The 21,877-nt window shown below is 49.8% G+C and overlaps 1 protein-coding gene and 4 non-coding genes across 5 annotated transcripts; all 5 read left to right on the forward strand.

Moving 5' to 3' along the window:
• The first annotated feature begins 397 nt into the window (after positions 1 to 397).
• On the forward strand, positions 398 to 21,356 carry WDR43 (WD repeat domain 43). The gene is made up of 18 exons (XM_073556345.1): positions 398 to 686; positions 4,420 to 4,554; positions 5,369 to 5,490; positions 5,978 to 6,098; positions 6,342 to 6,481; positions 7,158 to 7,260; positions 8,262 to 8,326; positions 8,722 to 8,893; positions 9,278 to 9,364; positions 9,867 to 10,001; positions 10,675 to 10,812; positions 10,891 to 10,977; positions 16,261 to 16,292; positions 17,943 to 18,006; positions 18,091 to 18,204; positions 19,370 to 19,436; positions 20,020 to 20,069; positions 20,447 to 21,356. The coding sequence occupies exons 1-18, from the start codon at positions 477 to 479 to the stop codon at positions 20,576 to 20,578; spliced, it is 1,974 nt and encodes a 657-aa protein (XP_073412446.1). The 5' UTR covers positions 398 to 476; the 3' UTR covers positions 20,579 to 21,356.
• LOC141060173 (small nucleolar RNA SNORD53/SNORD92) lies at positions 5,781 to 5,858 on the forward strand. Its single transcript, XR_012222669.1, has one exon. It is a non-coding gene; the product is annotated as a small nucleolar RNA SNORD53/SNORD92 (small nucleolar RNA).
• On the forward strand, positions 8,499 to 8,582 carry LOC141060176 (small nucleolar RNA SNORD53/SNORD92). The gene has a single exon (XR_012222671.1). It is a non-coding gene; the product is annotated as a small nucleolar RNA SNORD53/SNORD92 (small nucleolar RNA).
• Positions 9,606 to 9,685, forward strand: LOC141060175 (small nucleolar RNA SNORD53/SNORD92). The gene has a single exon (XR_012222670.1). It is a non-coding gene; the product is annotated as a small nucleolar RNA SNORD53/SNORD92 (small nucleolar RNA).
• LOC141060172 (small nucleolar RNA SNORD53/SNORD92) lies at positions 10,504 to 10,576 on the forward strand. Its single transcript, XR_012222668.1, has one exon. It is a non-coding gene; the product is annotated as a small nucleolar RNA SNORD53/SNORD92 (small nucleolar RNA).
• Positions 21,357 to 21,877: the final 521 nt, after the last annotated feature.

The following is a 21,877-nucleotide window of genomic DNA, read 5'->3' on the forward strand; positions in this document are numbered from 1 at the left end:
CCAGGGGGGAAAAAGTTACCAGTGTTAGAAAATGGAGACAAAAACTACATTTTATATATTTTATCTGACACAATATAAAATATAGATTTGGTCACAGAGAACAACTGCTGGGACTTGTAGTTCCCAGAGCCATCTCCACCTTTTGCCCCGCTGAGCAGAGGTGGCGGCAGCGTGCTGGACAGGCATTTCCTTATTCTAGGCGGATGTCACGGCGTGCTCTGCTGAGTGCCGCCATTCTGTTGGAGTATTCAGCCCAGTAATGTTAATAGATAGGTCTCCGGGAATATGGCCGCTGCCTCAGCCGAGGACACAATGTCAGTATAGTGTTAGCGCTCTTACGCTACGTGCGTCTGGACGAACGTCTGATCCGGCGTCTTTACGTCACGCCGGGGGCGCGGCCTGCTCGGGCACCTCCTCCTTCGGTCGCTGTGCGCATGCTCCGTCCTTAAACACGTGGCTACGAGCGGAGCGGAGCAATGGCGGCAGCAGGCGGCGTGTACGAGCCGCTCCCCCCTCCATGCGCCTTCTCCCCCGAGAGCCGGGACCTGCTCGCTCTCTCCGGTGTGGACGGGCGGATACAGGTGTGGGACACCCGGGGGGCAGGGCTGAGGAGAGAGTACGTGCCCTCCGCGCACCTCAGTGCGACCTGTACGTGTCTGGCCTGGGCGCCGAGCCGGGGGATCCAGGTGAGTAGCCGGGACTGAGGCTGCGGGGGGTCCGGACCTGTGTGTAACACGCGGTATCCGTGCGGGGCCCGGGACACGCGTGGGCGGCGGGCAGTGGACGAGTCACGTGGGCGACTTTCTGTCACTTGTCCCAAGTGCCCCGTCCTGTGTGTGTGGTGGGCATCAAGGGGGCGACTTCCAGCTCTGGTTATGGGAGGGGGGCGCACAGCGGTGACATCCAGCCCCCGACTACAGGGGGGGCACGGCGACGACATCCAGCCTCGGTTGTGGGAGGGTGGAGCACGGCGGCGACATCCAGCCCTGGACTACAGGGGGGGAGCACGGCGGGGTCATCCAGCCTCGGTTGCGGGAGGGGGGGAGCACGGCGGGGTCATCCAGCCTCGGTTGCGGGAGGGGGGGAGCACGGCGGCGTCATCCAGCCCCGGTTGCGGGAGGGGGGGGGGGAGCACGGCGGCGTCATCCAGCCCCGGTTGCGGGAGGGGGGGGGGGAGCACGGCGGCGTCATCCAGCCCCGGTTGCGGGAGGGGGGGGGGGAGCACGGCGGCGTCATCCAGCCCCGGTTGCGGGAGGGGGGGGGGGAGCACGGCGGCGTCATCCAGCCCCGGTTGCGGGAGGGGGGGGGGGAGCACGGCGGCGTCATCCAGCCCCGGTTGCGGGAGGGGGGGGGGGAGCACGGCGGCGTCATCCAGCCCCGGTTGCGGGAGGGGGGGGGGGAGCACGGCGGCGTCATCCAGCCCCGGTTGCGGGAGGGGGGGGGGAGCACGGCGGCGTCATCCAGCCCCGGTTGCGGGAGGGGGGGGGGAGCACGGCGGCGTCATCCAGCCCCGGTTGCGGGAGGGGGGGGGGGAGCACGGCGGCGTCATCCAGCCCCGGTTGCGGGAGGGGGGGGAGCACGGTGGCGTCATCCAGCCCCGGTTGCGGGAGGGGGGGGGAGCACGGCGGCGTCATCCAGCCCCGGTTGCGGGAGGGGGGAGCACGGCGGCGTCATCCAGCCCCGGTTGCGGGAGGGGGGAGCACGGCGGCGTCATCCAGCCCCGGTTGCGGGAGGGGGGAGCACGGCGGCGTCATCCAGCCCCGGTTGCGGGAGGGGGGAGCACGGCGGCGTCATCCAGCCCCGGTTGCGGCAGCAATCACGAATGTATGCTCTGGTCGTATGTAATGTGGGGGTGATGGTACGTGGAAGTAAATCATGGAAGGACAGCAGCAACCTACAGCCCTGATTATGGGGGGACACAGTGGCGATCATGAACTTATGGTCTTGATCATGGGAGGGGGTTGCACGGCGGCGAAGTCCGGCCCCCAGTTGCGGGAGGGGGTTGCACGGCGGCGACGTCCGGCCCCCGGTTGCGGGAGCAAACACGAATGTATGCTCTGATCGTGTGTAATGTGGGGGTGATGGTACGTGGAAGTAAATCATGGAAGGACAGCAGCAACATACAGCCCTGATTACGGGGTACACAGTGGCGATCATGAACTTATGGTCTTGATCATGGGGGGGGGGCGGGCGCGGCGGTGATCCGCAGCCGTGATCACTTGTGTGTACGGCACAGATCACCTGAAAATCTTGTTCTAGGGGGCACTGTGCTGGCATTGGTGGTCTGTTGCTCTGTCGCGTCTGACCGTTCCTTAAGAGAATTAATTATAGAAGTTTTATAACTCTTTTAACTAAAAAGTTGTGAAAACTTCCCGGGAAAATGTCAGTGAGCGGCAATACTGAGGAAAGCACAGACTGGGGGGCTGCAGTGCTTCATAACTGAAGGGTTAATCTTTAGACTTGGTCAGCCCTCCATGGCATTGAGGTTAACTTGATCCGAAGAATAGGTCTCCCACTGAACTGAAGAAGGGGTCTCTCCCGAGGACGGATGTGCCGTCCACCGCTCTATTCCTCCTTTATTGGACTGGCGGTAAGAGCGGAGGTTCACATGTCTAGTCTGGGATCAGTGGTCGGACCCCCGCAGATCAGCAGCTTATCCCGTTCTGTAGCTACGTCTAAATGGGAGTAATCCTCGTAGCACCGGGTTGTGGGGTGATGGGGACCCCTGTAGGACTGTCGGATGCTGGTTACTGAGCACTGATTTAGGTTTGCGCTCTGCCGCTGTCAGGATGGAGCTGTCACAATCTGCTGTGAAACGTCCCCATGTGCATCATCGCCAGGAAGGTGACGCTGGATGATCAGTAATGGGGCGACGCTGCTGGGTGACTGGTAATGATTGTAGAGGAAGGGGGGCATAATGTCTGTGGGGGTGACTGGTGTGGGAATGTGGGGTAAGTATCTTATTGGGGTCCGCACATTCAGGAAGGGACCGTTGGGCAAATTACATCCCCTGCATTACAGACAGTAACACTGTGACAATTAGTGGCTGCTCCTCTTCTGCTACAGTCGTGTCCCTCCTGTCAGTGACAGTATTGGATCTTGAGGGAAACATGGTTTTCTCCAATCACTGACATCAAGCAGAGATCTTACGAAGAAGTGAAACGCGCTTACTACGAAGCTGCTGAACTTTATAAAGTTAAGACTGGAGATCCAATCGTGCATAAAATCCCCATCGAGTGTTTCTGGAGGTCGTCACCGTCCCAGCAGACCAGACCGTGTATCATACAGTCGTTACGTGACAACACTTACAGGGGATGTCCATTTATAAAGATAGCAGCAGAACGAGAAAAAGGTCCATGCATAAAATAGTGCTCACCCGAATGAAGAATAATAAGTAATGTTTATTGATGGCAAGAAAAACACCCACAGATTAAAGACATGAATCCTCCCTGGTACCCACATGAATCATATAGACAGGCAGTACACACATTGACAATAGAATAAATGGGGTTAAAATATCCCCCTTAATGTCTAAGCAGAAAAAGAGGAACTGTCCCTGAGAATATTCCACGTCTGCGAAGAACAATGATGCCAATGGGAAACATGCAAAATTTCCAATATCACATGGTATAATATGAGTGATCGAGACCGGGCGTTCCCAGAGTCAAAATAGGAAAACACATGCAGTTAGTTGGGTCCAACAATTAAACAAGCAGCGTTATAATGGTCCTTATACATATACCAAGCCAAGTGTAGAAGACGACCCCAGCTAAGACATGTATTGATGGAATGATGTCCCCCAGAGGGCGAAGGCAAAAAGATGCCACAAAATGTAATAATCTATAGATAATGCAAGAAAAAAAGAAAATGAGCTGGAGGTGAAATCATGATGGTGAGCAATACAAAGAGAAATAGCCAGCATAGGAGACAATCAGATCAGAGAGCGTAAGGGAAAATAGTTCCGGGGCCAGGGAAGTGTGGGAAGCCTCATATGGTGACCTAAATAACACAATGTGGCTGCACTGGTGATGTCACGTGTAAAAAGTGACCGCTGCAGCCAATCGCTGAGCTCCGTGTGACTAAGAGGTAGACTGCTAAGCCCACAACACTAACTGGCCCCCGATGACTTGTCATGACGGCTGCCTAACACTGCGCCAATATTCACACTGAGTGCTGATAAGCGAATCCACCTGTCGCTCTCGGAAGGATGTGACGGGCACAGAGAGGCTGTGTGTTATGTAGGGGGGCGACGTACACGGCAGCGCAGGCTATTACCTCCCCAGTGCACGACGGGTTGTGTATGAGCTCACTGATGGCCCTCAAGGTAGTGGCCGCTACAGGATGGTGTGCGGCTGGATCTTGACATTGGGTATCACATGTTTACATGGCTGATCTTTTGGGGTTTTTACTTCTTCCCAGGAAGCACATCAGAAAAAACGAAGGAAATCAGAAGCGATAGATAAAGATGTACAGTACGACCTCCTCACCATCGGCACAGCCACCGGCACCATATTGTTATACAGTATCGTCAAAGGGGAATTACAGAGCAAACTGGTGAGTGCATCGTATAGGAAATGCCGCAGGGCAGCGCCGCCTGTGCATTCAGGCTCACTGGTGTGTGTACACAAGGTGCCGTCCTTGGGCTCTGACCAGTGTGTGTGTTTGCAAGGTGCCATCATCCTCAGTTTCTGGCTGGTGTTTGTGTGTTTGCAAGGTGCCATCATCCTCGGTTTCTGGCCTGTGTGTGTACAGGGCGCCATCATCCTCAGTCTCTGGTTGGTGTGTGTACTAGGCGCCATCATCCTCAGTCTCTGGCCTGTGTGTGTGTACTAGGCGCCATCATCCTCAGTCTCTGGCCTGTGTTTGTGTACAAGGCGCCATCATCCTCAGTCTCTGGCCTGTGTTTGTGTACAAGGCGCCATCATCCTCAGTCTCTGGCCTGTGTTTGTGTACAAGGCGCCATCATCCTCAGTCTCTGGCCTGTGTTTGTGTACAAGGCGCCATCATCCTCAGTCTCTGGCCTGTGTTTGTGTACAAGGCGCCATCATCCTCAGTCTCTGGCCTGTGTGTGTGTACAAGGCGCCATCATCCTCAGTCTCTGGCCTGTGTGTGTGTACAAGGCGCCATCATCCTCGGTGTGTGTACAAGGCGCCATCATCCTCGGTCTCTGGCCTGTGTGTGGATATGGTGCCATCTTTTGTCTCTGGCCTGTGTGTGTATATAGATGGTGCTGACCTCTGCTTCAGATAGATAGATATATATATATATATATAGATAGATAGATAGATAGATAGATAGATAGATATATATATAATTTTTTTTTTTTTTTTTCCTAAAATCTGACTAACCCTTTCACTCCTGGTTACAGGTGGGCGGCCATGACAGGAGAGTGAACTGCATCCGGTGGCATCAGGAGAACGGTTGCTTGTACAGTTGTTCAGAAGACAAACACATTGTGGAATGGAACACACAGACCTACAAAGTAAACTGGTGAGCGAGACTCTGGATCGTGGGGCGCACACGGATGGCCGCCACCATGATGGGCTCTTACTGCATCCAACAATCCCGCTCAGGTGTTTACAGGATTTCTTGGAAGTTTCCGTGGACTCGCATGTCTTCCATGAACGGGCACTGTGGCATATGGTGGTGCTCCTGCTTTGCACTCATTCTTGGGCACTCGGAGCAAGGTGACTCGTGCTCCCATCCCCGTGTCGTATGGGACGCACCATAAATGCCAGCCCGGTGCACAGCACACGATAATCCAGCGCTGTGGGCAAAGCTTCCTGTGATGACACCAACAATGGTTTCGCTCTATTCTGAATAGAAATGAAGCTACATCCTCTTGGCTGTCTGAGCGAGTCCATCCCACCCACCGCCGCCACCTTCCCTCCTGCCGCCCCTCGCTGCACACCGCCACAATCCATCCAGCAGGATTTACTGACCGCCCTCTCGTTTCTTCTTTTCCCACTATCCAAAGCAAATGGAAAGGCGACAACGGCAGTGTCAGCAGCTTGTGTATCAGCCCAGACGGGAAAATGTTGCTGTCTGCGGGACGGACGATCAAACTGTGGGATCTGGAAACCAAAGAAGTCACCAGGGTACGTGTCTGCGTCAGATGTGGTGGTGGGGGACGAGGCTCGGCAGACACACGATGATGGCTGCTTTCGGTAATGGTTATGTAAGCTAAAAAGCACAATACGGTCATGGCCAAGCAAACCCTCTTCTGCAATCACTGTGGATGTATGGCCTCCATGTTGTCTGTGCCTGGCGATCATCTTACTGCGCCCTAAAAGCCTCGACGTTGCAGTCCGGTCCTTGTCTAATACGTTTCTTCTTTTCAGCAATTTACAGGTCATTCTGCAGCGGTCACCTCTCTCATGTTCATACCAGTCCGAACATCGGCAGACCCTCGTGCTTCCCCCGACACCACTGGCCTCTACTTCTTGTCCGGCTCCATTCACGACCGGTTAATAAGTGTATGGTAAGTTTCATACGTGACAGTTTCAAGATCTTTGCTTGCTGTCGGTGAATGAAAGCCTGAACTGCACTGCTGCTTCCTCCAATCCTCTCTGCACTAAAGAGCCCGAACTGCACTGATACATTGCAGCAAACAAAACAACACAGAGGCAGAGGACGCCCCCCCTGATGTCACACTTACATGTAATTGTAGCAAACCAGGATGAGAAGCAAGAAGGTTTCAATCCTTCACAGCAGATTCAAGCAGGGAATTTTTATGGAATAAACGTGCGCTACCAGACCATCACTCCTCACAAGTTGTGTGGTTAATACATTTATTTCCCTACGCGTTTCAAAGTTAAAAACTTCTTCCTCAGGGGATGATATGACATATCTTGTGAGGAGTGATGGTCTGGTAGCGCACGTTTATTCCATAAAAATTCCCTGCTTGAATCTGAAGATTTATGGCCACGGCGTGGTCATTTGGATGTGCAGCAAGCTGACCTTTGTTCCTTTATGCCTGATACTCTCCTGCAGAGGGTGAGTATAAATCATTGTCTTATATCTTTGTTTTCTCGGGTAAGACCCTATTGCGCTCTTTTTCTTTCAGTTTCTACAATCCTTCACAGCAAGCAGAAATGTGCAATTAGAAATGCCCCCCATATATTTGGTCCTATTATCACTTTTTTCAATTCTTTTAGGCAAATCCGGACCGAAAAGAGAGAGAAGAGTGCTGTCCTCTCCTTCACACTCACAGAATCTCCTGTCTCTGTAGACCTAGCACCGTCAAACAGCAAAGAAATGGTAAGATCTCTGCTTCATAACACTCAGTCCAGAGCTGGAGAGTCTCTATCTGCCTCCTCAGGGCTGTCGCCCTGTCTATTACGATGACAAAACATCTGTGGGCGCTACTGAGTAGGCAGATCTAACTGTGGTCTGCTGATCTCCCGTGTCCCACCAGTCTGTACTGCTATATAGGACATCTGTTCTACTAATGACCCTATATGTGATATCACTGCCTCCTGTGTACAAGAATATCACTCCTATAATACTACCCCCTATGTACTAGAATATAACTCCTATAATACTGCTCCTATGTACAAGAATATAACTGCTATAATACTGCCCCCTATGTACAAGAATAGAACTCCTATAATACTGCCCCTATGTACAAGAATATAACTACTATAATACTGCCCCTATGTACAAGAATATAACTACTATAATACTGCTCCTATGTACAAGAATATAACTACTATAATACTGCCCCTATGTACAAGAATATAACTACTATAATACTGCCCCCTATGTACAAGAATATAACTACTATAATACTGCTCCTATGTACAAGAATATAACTACTATAATACTGCCCCTATGTACAAGAATATAACTGCTATAATACTGCCCCTATGTACAAGAATATAACTGCTATAATACTGCCCCTATGTACAAGAATAGAACTACTATAATACTGCTCCTATGTACAAGAATAGAACTACTATAATACTGCTCGTACAAGAATGTAACTACTGTAATACTTCCCCTATATACAAGAATATAACTACTATAATACTGCCCCTATATACAAGAATATAACTACTATAATACTGCTCCTATGTACAAGAATATAACTACTATAATACTGCCCCTATGTACAAGAATATAACTACTATAATACTGCTCCTATGTACAAGAATATAACTACTATAATACTGCCCACTATGTACAAGAATATGACTACTATAATGCTGCCCCTACGGATTTCTCTGGTATATATCACGTGCTCGGTCTTATCGTTGCAGCCGGTGAAGTTGGCCGTTGTTTCCAGGGATGGACAGTTGCACTTATTTGAACACACATTGAATGGGTGAGTGATGTATTCGGTGCTTTAGCGGCTGTTCTTATCGGTGCAGTGTCGTCCTTCGTCTCCTCGTCCTCTGAGCCTTTCCTGCTGGTTGGAAGCACTGGGGAGGTTGAATGTTACCCGTGTGCTTCTTGCCCCTTTTGCCCCCACCCACCCTGGTGGGTTTCTCTGGCAGCTGCAGTGATGATACTCCCAATATGTGGTTTCCATTGGCTGAGTCATATGTGAAGACGACATTTCCTTGGCTGTGTCTGAGCGCTGCCCGTCCCTCCTCTGTACCTAGAGTTTTGTGTTGTTGTAAAAATATATATATATATATATATATATATATATATATATATATATATATATATATATATATATATATATATATATATATTTTTTATATCCCTTTCTAGCACCCACAAGAAGCCCCTCGCTCCGACTTGCACAGTACAGATAGCGACGCCAGGCAATGATGAGGAATCCACGCCAAAGCCGGTGCCCATCCACGCCGCCGGGTTCTGCCCGGACCGGCAGTCTGTGGTGCTCTATTACGGCAGCACCATGCAGCCGCTGATTGAAAAAGTGGTACGTCATGCAGGGGGCTTAAAGATCCCGTCCAGGTCTTCATCATTGTGTAGCGGAAATTTCAGCAATTTTCTACAGTGTGTGACAAGTGAATGGAGTGACAAGGGGGGGATTTATGAGAGTGCACCAAAATTATGGCACACAAAGTAATAAGTGGTGGAAAAACAATCGCTTCGACTATCCGCTAATGAAGTGGAAATATCTCTAATTTTATGGAACTGATACATTGTAATAAGTTCCTCAGCACCTGATTGTAACTAGAATTAATTGACGTTTCAGCCCAGTTGGGTGGTCGCCGAGCTCGGACCCCCGATAATTCTGTGCCGTGCTGGTCATCGCCTCCTGATCTCTGTTGTAACTTTCCTGGTTTTTTTTTTTATATAGGTCCTTAAGACTGACGAGCCGCATGTATGTTTAGTCCGAGACATCCAGAAGACACTAACGCTCCGGAAAGAGATGACTGTGACCAAGGTGAGAGGGTGACACCGTCTGACGCGATCCCATGTCCCCGAGATACATTATGGCTGTGTTCTCGCAGGAGACCCCCGGCCGGTCCCTGCATCGTGGTCTGTACTCCAGACTAGCTCTTTGCCGCAGTAGATTCCACCTGTCCTTTGTTTACACTTCCTACTGCTTGGGGTGGCTGATAACAGGGAGCAGTAGCTTGAATTTCAGGGCTTTTACACCTCCTGCGATGCTGCTCTGTGCAGACTGGCTGTGATGATCTGTAGAGAACGGTTTCGCATCTTACCTGAATTGCAGTGATGTGTCCTCTCTTGGCTGTCTGAGCTTAGTCTGCATCGGAAACGGGCTTCTGGCACTTGTAGTCCACCTCATGCTTAGGTTGACGACGGCAAGGCAGAATTGGAAAGACTCATGGCCACTTTAGTGATGAAGCTCGCAGGTTGTGCTCGTTTCGCATACCAGGAGTCCTCTGGGGCGATTATATAAAGTGATCATCTGCTCTTAACAGGTGAAAACTCCAGTTGTCAAACCAGCAGAGACCACCGTACTCGTCCCTGGAATTCCAGGTCACAGCGCCACCACGACGGCCGTGGCTTCCAAATCTGACAGGCGGGAAGGAAAAAGGAAACCTGGTGATAAGGAGGTGAGCTGCTTCATAAGGAATCATTAATCCTCGAAAGGCTTATGAAATTGTACTACTACACCCATTAGATCACTCCTGACTGTATGTCCTCACAAGCCCACTGCACTGCAAAAGTGTCCCCCATATGTATGTCCACTAGTGAACGCCATGTTTGATTTACAATAATACACCATGTGTAGTAAGTGAAGTTGCATCCATCCTTCTGTATTATACTCCAGAGCTGCATTCACTATTCTGCTGGTGCAGTCACTGTTACATACATTACATTACTGATCCTGAGTTACATCCTGTATTTTACTCCAGAGCTGCACTCACTATTCTGCTGGTGCAGTCACTGTGTACATACATTACATTACTGATCCTGTTTTATACCCCAGAGCTGCACTCACTATTCTGCTGGTGCAGTCACTGTGTACATTACATTACTGATCCTGTTTTATACCCCAGAGCTGCACTCACTATTCTGCTGGTGCAGTCGGTTTTCCCGTGCACACTCCGGCTCTCGCTGTGATGATCTCAGTCTGGTTTCGCTTGTGTCGGACTCGTGACGACGCTCCTCTTGGCTGTCTGAGCGGAGCTGTGCATGTTTGTGTGCAGCGGTCTCCAGGGTTGGGTCTTCACCAGTCCTGCGTCTTGGAGGAATTCTCCATACCCTTCACCTTATTTCTTGCAGATTAGCATTGAGGACAGACTTGGTGCTATGGACATCGACCTTCCTAAACTCCCCTCCAGAAGTGGCCTCCCGCAGACGGACAGCTTCTCGGTGCTCCTCGTCCAGGGTCTGGAGAGCAACGACTGCAACATCTTGAATGTAAGGATGGGGCAGAGCGCGACCGGGTGACTCCTCACTGGCACAGGTGCTTATGTCGCTCCTTCTTTGTGTTTGCAGAAAGTTTTCCAGACGAAGAACGACTCGATGATCAAGAAGACGGTGTCCAGGATCCCGGTGTCCTCCATCATCCCACTGGTGCATGAGGTGAGGACATGTGCTAGGATGTAACCGGACAGCGATGCTCGGGCTCTGTGCCGCTGCAATACCAGAAATGGCCAGTGGTCTCTGGCCCCATTCCTGCGTCTCCAGCTGATTGACAAATACAGTATCTGTTTGTGCTTTTCCTCCCCTTCCCTGGTCCGTACCCAATTTTCTTTTATCTGTCCCCTGAGGAGGAACCAAGATGGCAGTGACAGGGGTCTTAACCAGATTTCCGGCTGTCATGGTAGCCCATTGTCCCCAACACAGTGGGTCATCAACGGGAGCCAGTAACTGCGCCGTGTGAATGCCGCTGTCGATCTCTAACAGCTGCGATCGTAGCTCAGCTCCTGAAGGGGTAGCCGTTATGCTGTGGGGGTGTGTGTGTGTGGGGGGCCGTCATGCTGTGTGTGTGTGGGGGGCCGTCATGCTGTGTGTGTGTGGGGGGCCGTCATGCTGTGTGTGTGTGGGGGGCCGTCATGATGTGTGTGTGTGTGTGTGTGGGGCCATCATGCTGTGTGTGTGTGTGTGTGTGGGGGCCGTCATGCTGTGTGTGTGTGTGGGGGGGAGGCCGTTATGCTGTGTGTGGGGGGGAGGCCGTTATGCTGTGTGTGTGTGTGTGGGGGGGAGGCCGTTATGCTGTGTGTGTGTGTGTGTGTGGGGGGAGGCCGTTATGCTGTGTGTGTGTGTGTGTGTGTGTGGGGGAGGCCGTTATGCTGTGTGTGTGTGGGGGAGGCCGTTATGCTGTGTGTGTGGGGGGGAGGCCGTTATGCTGTGTGTGTGGGGGGGAGGCCGTTATGCTGTGTGTGTGTGTGTGTGGGGGGGGAGGCAGTTATGCTGTGTGTGTGTGGGGGGGAGGCAGTTATGCTGTGTGTGTGTGGGGGGGAGGCAGTTATGCTGTGTGTGTGTGGGGGGGGAGGCAGTTATGCTGTGTGTGTGTGTGGGGGGGGGAGGCAGTTATGCTGTGTGTGTGTGGGGGGGGGGGAGGCAGTTATGCTGTGTGTGTGTGGGGGGGGGAGGCAGTTATGCTGTGTGTGTGTGGGGGGGGAGGCAGTTATGCTGTGTGTGTGTGGGGGGGGGGAGGCAGTTATGCTGTGTGTGTGTGTGGGGGGGAGGCCGTTATGCTGTGTGTGTGTGGGGGGGAGGCCGTTATGCTGTGTGTGTGTGGGGGGGAGGCCGTTATGCTGTGTGTGTGTGTGGGGGGGAGGCCGTTATGCTGTGTGTGTGTGTGGGGGGGAGGCCGTTATGCTGTGTGTGTGTGTGGGGGGGAGGCCGTTATGCTGTGTGTGTGTGTGGGGGGGGAGGCCGTTATGCTGTGTGTGTGTGTGGGGGGGAGGCCGTTATGCTGTGTGTGTGTATGTGTGGGGGGGAGGCCGTTATGCTGTGTGTGTGTGTGTGGGGGGGAGGCCGTTATGCTGTGTGTGTGTGTGTGGGGGGGAGGCCGTTATGCTGTGTGTGTGTGGGGGGGGAGGCCGTTATGCTGTGTGTGTGTGGGGGGGGAGGCCGTTATGCTGTGTGTGGGGGGGGGGCGTTATGCTGTGTGTGGGGGGGGGGCGTTATGCTGTGTGTGGGGGGGGGGCGTTATGCTGTGTGTGGGGGGGGGCGTTATGCTGTGTGTGGGGGGGGGGCGTTATGCTGTGTGTGGGGGGGGGGCGTTATGCTGTGTGTGGGGGGGGGGCGTTATGCTGTGTGTGGGGGGGGGGCGTTATGCTGTGTGTGGGGGGGGGGCGTTATGCTGTGTGTGGGGGGGGCGTTATGCTGTGTGTGGGGGGGGGCGTTATGCTGTGTGTGGGGGGGGGGCGTTATGCTGTGTGTGGGGGGGGGGCGTTATGCTGTGTGTGGGGGGGGGGCGTTATGCTGTGTGTGGGGGGGGGGCGTTATGCTGTGTGTGGGGGGGGGGGCGTTATGCTGTGTGTGGGGGGGGGGCGTTATGCTGTGTGTGGGGGGGGGGCGTTATGCTGTGTGTGGGGGGGGGGCGTTATGCTGTGTGTGGGGGGGGGCGTTATGCTGTGTGTGGGGGGGGGCGTTATGCTGTGTGTGGGGGGGGGCGTTATGCTGTGTGTGGGGGGGGCGTTATGCTGTGTGTGGGGGGGGCGTTATGCTGTGTGTGTGTGGGGGGGCGTTATGCTGTGTGTGTGGGGGGGAGGGGCCGTTATGCTGTGTGTGTGTGGGGGGGGGGGGGGGAAACGACGTTATAATGTTGTTCTAAAATCTATTCAAATGCACCTTTTTTTTTTTTTTTTTTTTTTTTTTTTTTTTTTTTTTTTTGTGAGACGACTAGTGTTGAGCATTCCGATACCGCAAGTATCGGGTATCGGCCGATACTTGCTGTATCGGAATTCCGATACCGACTTCCGATATTTTTTCAATATCGGAAGTCGGAATCGGAAGTTCAAAGTTGATTGACAGCCTGACGTCATCATGATGCGCGGTGTGTGCGCATCATGATGCGCCGTCATTTCGGGCCTGCCGGGGGTCTCTGCCGGCCTGCCGGGGGGCTGTGTGGACTGCCCGGGGTCTGTACCGGCCTGCCGGGGGTCTGTGCCGGCCTGCCGGTGGTCTGTGCACCCTGTGGGGGGCTGTGCCGGCCTGCCGGGGGGCTGTGCTGATGTCCGGGGGTCTGTGCAAGCATCGTCCGATGGGACTACAAGTCCCATCTGGCGATGCCTGCTACCATGACAGTGATTGACACATTAGCCAATGATGGGACAGTATCCCATCATCCGGCTAATGTGTTAAATGTTAAAAAAAAAAAAAAAAAAAAATACTACATGCATGCCACATACATACCACATACATACTACATATATACTACATACATACATACTACATACATACTACATACATACTACATACATACTACATACATACTACATACATACTACATACATACTACATACATACTACATGATGCTACATACATACTACATGCTACATACATACTATATATATACTACATGCATGCTACATACATACTACATGCTACATACATGCTACATACATACTACATATATACTACATACATACTACATACATACTACATACATACTACATATATACTACATATATACTACATACATACTACATATATACTACATATATACTACATACATACTACATATATACTACATACATACATACTACATACATACTACATACATACTACATACATACTACATACATACTACATGATGCTACATACATACTACATGCTACATACATACTATATATATACTACATGCATGCTACATACATACTACATGCTACATACATGCTACATACATACTACATATATACTACATACATACTACATACATACTACATATATACTACATACATACTACATATATACTACATACATACTACATATATACTACATACATACTACATATATACTACATGCATGCTACATATATACTACATATATACTACATGCATGCTACATACATACTACATATATACTACATGCATGCTACATACATACTACATACATACTACATGCTACATACATACCACATATATACTACATACAATACATTCATACAATATGTACATATAACATAGAGTAACATACTTACCAATACTTGTCACATTGTTCCCCGAAGCCATTGTCTTTTACGGAATAAATATTAACATAACAAACCACAAAAATACTCACCCACGATCCGAAGCAGTCCACGAGTGTGTCCCACGACGAATTTGGGTAGAGAACTGCAGCATCAGCTGTTGCTGCCGTTCTCTACGGGCTGCAGGAATCCAATGACGGAAGGTAGGTATCCTTCCGCACTGTATTCCTCCGCCACTTAAAAAAAAAAAAAAAAAAGTCCCTAGTCTCACTTTATGCCATTGCTGCGTGGGAATTTCCCACACAGCAATGGCATAAAGTGAGACTAGGGACTTTTTTTTTTTTTTTTAAGTGGCGGAGGAATACAGTGCGGAAGGATACCTACCTTCCGTCATTGGATTCCTGCAGCCCGTAGAGAACGGCAGCAACAGCTGATGCTGCAGTTCTCTACCCAAGATCGTCGTGGGACACACTCGTGGACTGCTTCGGATCGTGGGTGAGTATTTTTGTGGTTTGTTATGTTAATATTTATTCCGTAAAAGACAATGGCTTCGGGGAACAATGTGACAAGTATTGGTAAGTATGTTACTCTGTTATATGTACTGTATGTCTATGTATGTATTGTATGAATGTATTGTATGTAGTATATATGTGGTATGTATGTAGTATGTATGTAGCATGCATGTAGCATGCAGTATGTATGTAGTATGTATGTAGCATGCATGTAGTATGTATGTAGTATGTATGTAGTATGTATGTAGCATGCATGTAGTATGTATGTAGCATGCATGTAGTATGTATGTAGCATGCATGTAGTATGTATGTAGCATGCATGTAGTATGTATGTAGCATGCATGTAGTATGTATGTAGCATGCATGTAGTATATATGTAGTATGTATGTAGCATGCAGTATGTATGTAGTATGCATGTAGCATATATGTAGTATGTATGTAGCATGTAGTATGTATGTAGCATGTAGTATGCATGTTGCATGCATGTAGTATATATGTAGTATGTATGTAGCATGTAGTATGCATGTTGCATGCATGTAGTATGTAGTATGTATGTTGCATGTAGTATATATGTAGTATGAATGTAGCATGTATGTAGTATGAATGTAGCATGTATGTAGTATGCATGTTGTATGTATGTAGCATGTAATTTTTTTTTTTTTTTTTTTTTTTTTTCATTCAACACATTAGCCGGATGATGGGACTACTACTGTCCCATCATTGGCTAATGTGTCAATCACTGTCATGGTAGCAGGCATCGCCCGATGGGACTTGTAGTCCCATCGGACGATGCCTGCACAGCCCCCCCGGCAGGCCGGCACAGCCCCCCCGGCAGGCCGGCACAGCCCCCCCGGCAGGCCGGCACAGCCCCCCCGGCAGGCCGGCACAGACCCCAGAGAGGCTGTACAAGGGAAAAACAGGATTTTTCTTATTCCGATACCGGAAGTCCCATAGACTTGAATGGGACTTCCGGTATCGGAATCGGCGATACCGATACTTTATTTTAAGATCGGCCGATCCATTCCGATCCGATACTTTGAAGTATCGGACGGTATCGCTCAACTCTAGAGACGACCCCTTAAAGACCTGCTCTAGGACCTGACAGGAGACACACACATCTCTCCTGATAATTTGCTACAATGTATCAGTGCAGGGAAATGAGCAGAGTGAGTTTGTGTTCTAATGGGGGTTTTTTTTGTTTTGTTTTTTAGCTCACAAAAAGATTACAAGGACACCCTAACAAGTGAGTAGACTCACCCATCCTGCTCCATGAACCCGATCGGCACACACCTCTCCTGAAATACTCTGTGCTGCTGTGCATCCTGCTCCATCCACACGATCAGCACACACCTCTCTTGAAATACTCTGCTGCTGTGCATCCTGCTCCATCCACACGATCAGCACACCTCTCCTGAAATACTCTGTGCTGCAGAGCACCCTGCTCCATCCACACGATCAGCACACACCTCTCCTGAAATACACTCTGCTGCAGAGCACCCTGCTCCATCCACACGATCAGCACACACCTCTCCTGAAATACTCTGTGCTGCTGTGCATCCTGCTCCATCCACACGATCGGCACACACCTCTCCTGAAATACTCTGTGCTGCTGTGCATCCTACTCTATCCACACGATCAGCACACACATCTCCTGAAATGCTGTGCATCCTGCTTCATCCACACGATCGGCACATACCTCCTGAAATACTCTGTGCTGCTGTGCATCCTGCTCCATCCACACGATCAGCGCACACCTCTCCTGAAATACTGTGCTGCTGTGCATCCTGCTCCATCCACACGATCGGCACACACCTCTCCTGAAATACTCTGTGCTGATGTGCATCCTACTCCATCCACACGATCAGCACACACATCTCCTGAAATGCTGTGCATCCTGCTTCAGCCACACGATCGGCACATACCTCCTGAAATACTGTGCTGCTGTGCATCCTGCTCCATCCACACGATCAGCACACACCTCTCCTGAAATACTGTGCTGCTGTGCATCCTGCTCCATCCACACGATCGGCACACACCTCTCCTGAAATACTCTGTGCTGATGTGCATCCTACTCCATCCACACGATCAGCACACACATCTCTTGAAATGCTGTGCATCCTGCTTCAGCCACACGGTCAGCACACACATCTCCTGAAATGCTGTGCATCCTGCTTCAGCCACACGATCAGCACACACATCTCCTGAAATGCTGTGCATCCTGCTTCATCCACACGATCGGCACATACCTCCTGAAATACTCTGTGCTGCTGTGCATCCTGCTCCATCCACACGATCAGCACACACCTCTCCTGAAATACTCTGTGCTGCTGTGCATCCTGCTCCATCCACACGATCAGCACACACCTCTCCTGAAATACTCTGTGCTGCTGTGCATCCTACTCCATCCACACGATCAGCACACACATCTCCTGAAATGCTGTGCATCCTGCTTCATCCACACGATCGGCACATACCTCCTGAAATACTCTGTGCTGCTGTGCATCCTGCTCCATCCACATGATCAGCACACACCTCTCCTGAAATACTCTGTGCTGCTGTGCATCCTACTCCATCCACACGATCAGCACACACATCTCCTGAAATGCTGTGCATCCTGCTTCAGCCACACGATCAGCACACACATCTCCTGAAATGCGGTGAATCCTGCTTCATCCACATGATCAGCACACACCTCTCCTGAAATACTCTGTGCTGCTGTGCATCCTGCTCCATCCACATGATCAGCACACACCACTCCTGAAATACTCTGTGCTGCTGTGTATCCTGCTCCATCCACATGATCAGCACACACCTCTCCTGAAATACTCTGCGCAGCTGTGGTGCTCTGACTTCTTTATGCCTCTGCTCTGACGCCGTCCTCTTCTTTCTGCAGTGCCATACTGATGGTGCGCTGGCTGAAGGCTGTCCTGGTGCATCACGCCTCCTACCTGTCCACGGTAAGTTTGGCGCCTCCTGGTGGCCGCTGGATCTGTGATTTTCTTCTTTTCCCCGCTGGTCCTGACATCTCTGCTTTCTTGCAGCTGCCGGATTTGGTGCCGCAGTTGGGCGCCCTGTATCAGCTGATGGAGATGCGGGTGAAGACCCTGCAGAAGATGTCACGTCTGAGCGGGAAGCTTTACCTGCTCATCACACAGGTCAGCGCTCCCGGGGTGGCTGCTCACAGGGCACGGACCCCAAGAGCCGGGTTATAAGAGAAGCCTCTGGGGTGGGGGGGCCACGAGGATCTGTCCTTAATGAGGGGCACTACTGTCCACTCTGAAATGGCTGGTAACAAAGTAATAGTTTTCTCTGGTCTTTCATGCTCCATGATATAGCTATCTATATCATGGCCGGGGGGGGGGGGAGGTGGGGCACCGTACAGCCTGCACCTGAGTGTTTAACCCCTTCAGTGCTGCAGGCAGTCACTAAATCAGGGGTATTAGGGTGTGTGCACACGCTGCGGATTCTGCTGCGGTTCCGCAGCGGATTTGGCCTTGCGGATCCGTAGCAGTTTTTGCTGCGGTGTACAGTACCATTATTCCCTATGGGAAATAGAAACCGCAGTGCAGATGCTGCGGAATTTTCCGCGGTTTCTAAACCGCAGAAAGAATTGACATGTCAATTCTTTCTGCGGATTCCGCAGCAGTCTACCATCTCCTCCATTGTGGAGATGATAAACCGCAGGGAAAAACTGCAGGATAAACCGCAGGTCTTTTGACCTGTGGATTTAGCTGCGGATTTTGAAAATCCGCGTGGATCAATCCGCAGCAGATTCCGCAGCGTGTGCACACACCCTTAACGTACAGGACTCGGAACCAAAAAAAAGTGTTTTTCTTTTTTTTTTTGCTAAGTTTGGTGCTACCGTTTTCATACTGACCAAGAATCGTCTATTTGTTTTTATTTGCAATCTTTTTTTTTTTTTTTTTTTTTTTTTTTTTCTGGTTTCAGCACATTTTGTGCTACTATAAATAGTGGCGTTAAAAAATTATAACTCGTCCCACAAAGAACAAGTCCTTTTACAGATACAGGCACCTGGAGTAACAAGGTTATGGCTCTTTAAAAAGAGGAAACATACAAAACATTGAGAGCTGGGGGTCCGCAGGTTTCGGGGGCTCCTCTGCAGAACTCCTGCCTGTGATGACATGAAGAGAACGGTTTCGCATCTCGCCTGACGTGCAGTGATGTGGTCTCTTGGCTGTCTGAGTGCAGTCTGCAGCGGGTGGGGGGCACAGGATTAAGTCCCTGGGATTGGGCTGCGGCGGCGCTTGATCCTACAAGCTGCCTCTTCCTTACGTTGCAATACTCTTGTCTTTCCACCAGGTGTCAGCAGTTGAGATCTCGCAGAGGATAAAGGCCAATCAGGAGGCCAAGGTGGTGTACGAAGAAGGTGGGAACTGAACACTTAACTGCTCACGTGTGCACTTCGGAGGACCCCTTTAACATAGAACATGTGACACTTATTTTTTGCTTGTGTCAAGTTAGTTTGCTACATGTGTAATCTTCCCTCCTGGACTATACAGCCTGATAAAATGTAGCAAAGCATCAGAATGGTGGAGAGGGGTGTTCAGACTGTAACAGACCCTCAGCTGCGCACAGCATAGGTCTGTACAGGTGTGCAGCCTCTGGATGGGCATAAAAATGGTCACAAACAGCAGGCAGATATGGTGACAAAGTTTTATTAAAAGTTGTAGAACTTTGTCATCTGATAAAGCTTGATCGCAGAGATCCCCTCCCGGCAGCGTTACGTTAGTGACTACGGGGCAGCAGCTGTCGATTATTATTGGTCGGACTTAGGTGTGAGGACTCTGATTTTTCCGTTTTTAGTTAAATCTGCTTTTATGGTGCAAGCAATTATTAAAGGGGGTCCTCTGTGTGCAACCTGCATATTTGGGGGGCGAGGTTCCCATTTCTAATCTTAATGTTCCTTTCTTTTTGCCCTGGGATTAAAGATCAAGTTTTTTTTCTTGCAGAATCGTCAGGCGAGGAGTCCGGTGATGAGGATCACAACATAGACTCTGATGTAAGTACCAGACGATGATAGCGGTCAGCTACCACTGACTAATTGCTGCGGTGGCGGTAACCTAGGTAGTGATCAATAAAGTATAGAATTAAAATTCCCTTAGTTCTTTAACGGAGAGGACTTTTAATAAACATTATACAATAACCATTTAAGGTTCAACAAGTGACATTGAGGAGTTAAACTAAGTTTTGTGGGGACATTCTGATTTTCTAGGTGAAATCTATATTGTGCAGTTCTATATTTTAACCACTAGGTGGCAATGTTGTGCTACCGTTCAGTTTGCAGCAGTGACACCTGGTGGTGAATTCAGTAAGTGCAGTTTTCTGTTCTATTACTATATAAATGAAGTAACAGCCAGATTATTTTTTTTCTTTTAGGAGAACTGGGAAGAAGGTGACGAGGAAGCGGAGACAGAGGAATCTGAAGAGGAGGATCCGGAAGAGATGAATGTGGACAAAGTTGATGGAGATTCAGACGCCGACCTTGGGAATGAAAGTGAAGAAGAATAACTTACCCCGTATGGTGGACGTTTTGCTCAAAGGTGCCCATCTGTCACTGTGCAGACTGTGTGCGGAAAATGGCGGCGGCGTCAGGACCGGGACTGAGCGCAAGCAAACTGAATGTTCCTATAACCGTGTCTGCCTTTCTGAGAATCCCACCCGCCCTCCCTGTTCTCTGGGGTCTTCTCAATAACTTGCCACACAACATCCAGAGATGCTTTATGTGCTGGACTGCATTGCCACCTTCCATATCTTTTTATTTTTTTTCCTTTACCCCTTCCTTGTGGGTTTTACAAAATAGACAGGAGAATTATATGTTCCATGGTAGCGGTGGCGTGCGGTTTTATATTTTCCACTGATGATTTTTGACGCAAAGCACTCAGCGAGTCTATGAAAGAAAGCTGAAAAACATTTCATAAAGCGATCACTAAGCGGACTAATATAGAGGGGGGGGGGAAAAATGGCGACCACCGCTGCGCCAACCAATTTTATGGTTTAGTTGCCGATCAATATGCAGCTGGATGAGACTTTCGCTATATAATTTTTGGCTATTAAAATATTTAATTTTTATTCTTTTTTTTTTTTTTTTTTTTTCTTTTAAATGAAGCAAAAAAATATAACTGCAGAAAGTTTTGTTTTTTTCACAAAGTTGCGTTCTCTTCAGGCTGCAGTGCGCCCAGTAACCTCCGGAATAATGTACAGTATATTTGTCTATATCTGAAGTTAATGGCAGGTTAATATCGCCACCTTTGTAAAGTGAATAAAAAAATATTCTAGTTCTCCTTTACCCCCTCGAGGTCCTTGTGCTGCTTTTATTGGTCCTTGGTGCGGAGATGGCGACGCTCAGGGACAGGAGAGAAAAATGCAAACAAAGCGGCTGAGGGTAGTCTGGGCTGCTGCTGTCACACCTACACCTGTCTGAGGGGGGGTCTCTTTAGGGGTCTCAGCGAAGGGCAAGTTATCACCAATGGAACGTATTAGCGAAGATGGAAATAGTGAAAAGTTCTGCAAACTTCCAATCGACTGTATTGCTGTGTATTGCTGTTCACCGTTTTCCATATCTCTGCTTACAGACAATGGCTTGGACCTTTACAGTGTAATTATAATACAATTATATATAATTCACTTCCAATCGCTGGGGGTGTCTCAGGACCAGCTATGACTTACACGGTGGTCTTGCAGAGCGTTGGATGGATGCAGAGTTGTTGCTCAGTCTGAAAACACATGAAAAGCAGCACACTTAGAGCGGTGTATTTTCTTGCAACTGGGGTCTGAAGCCCTGGTCCCCTGCAACATATATAATGCTAT

This window comes from Dendrobates tinctorius, unplaced genomic scaffold, assembly GCF_039654945.1.
Source record: "Dendrobates tinctorius isolate UK_male_01 unplaced genomic scaffold, ASM3965494v1 ptg000232l, whole genome shotgun sequence".
Lineage (NCBI taxonomy): Eukaryota > Metazoa > Chordata > Amphibia > Anura > Dendrobatidae > Dendrobates > Dendrobates tinctorius.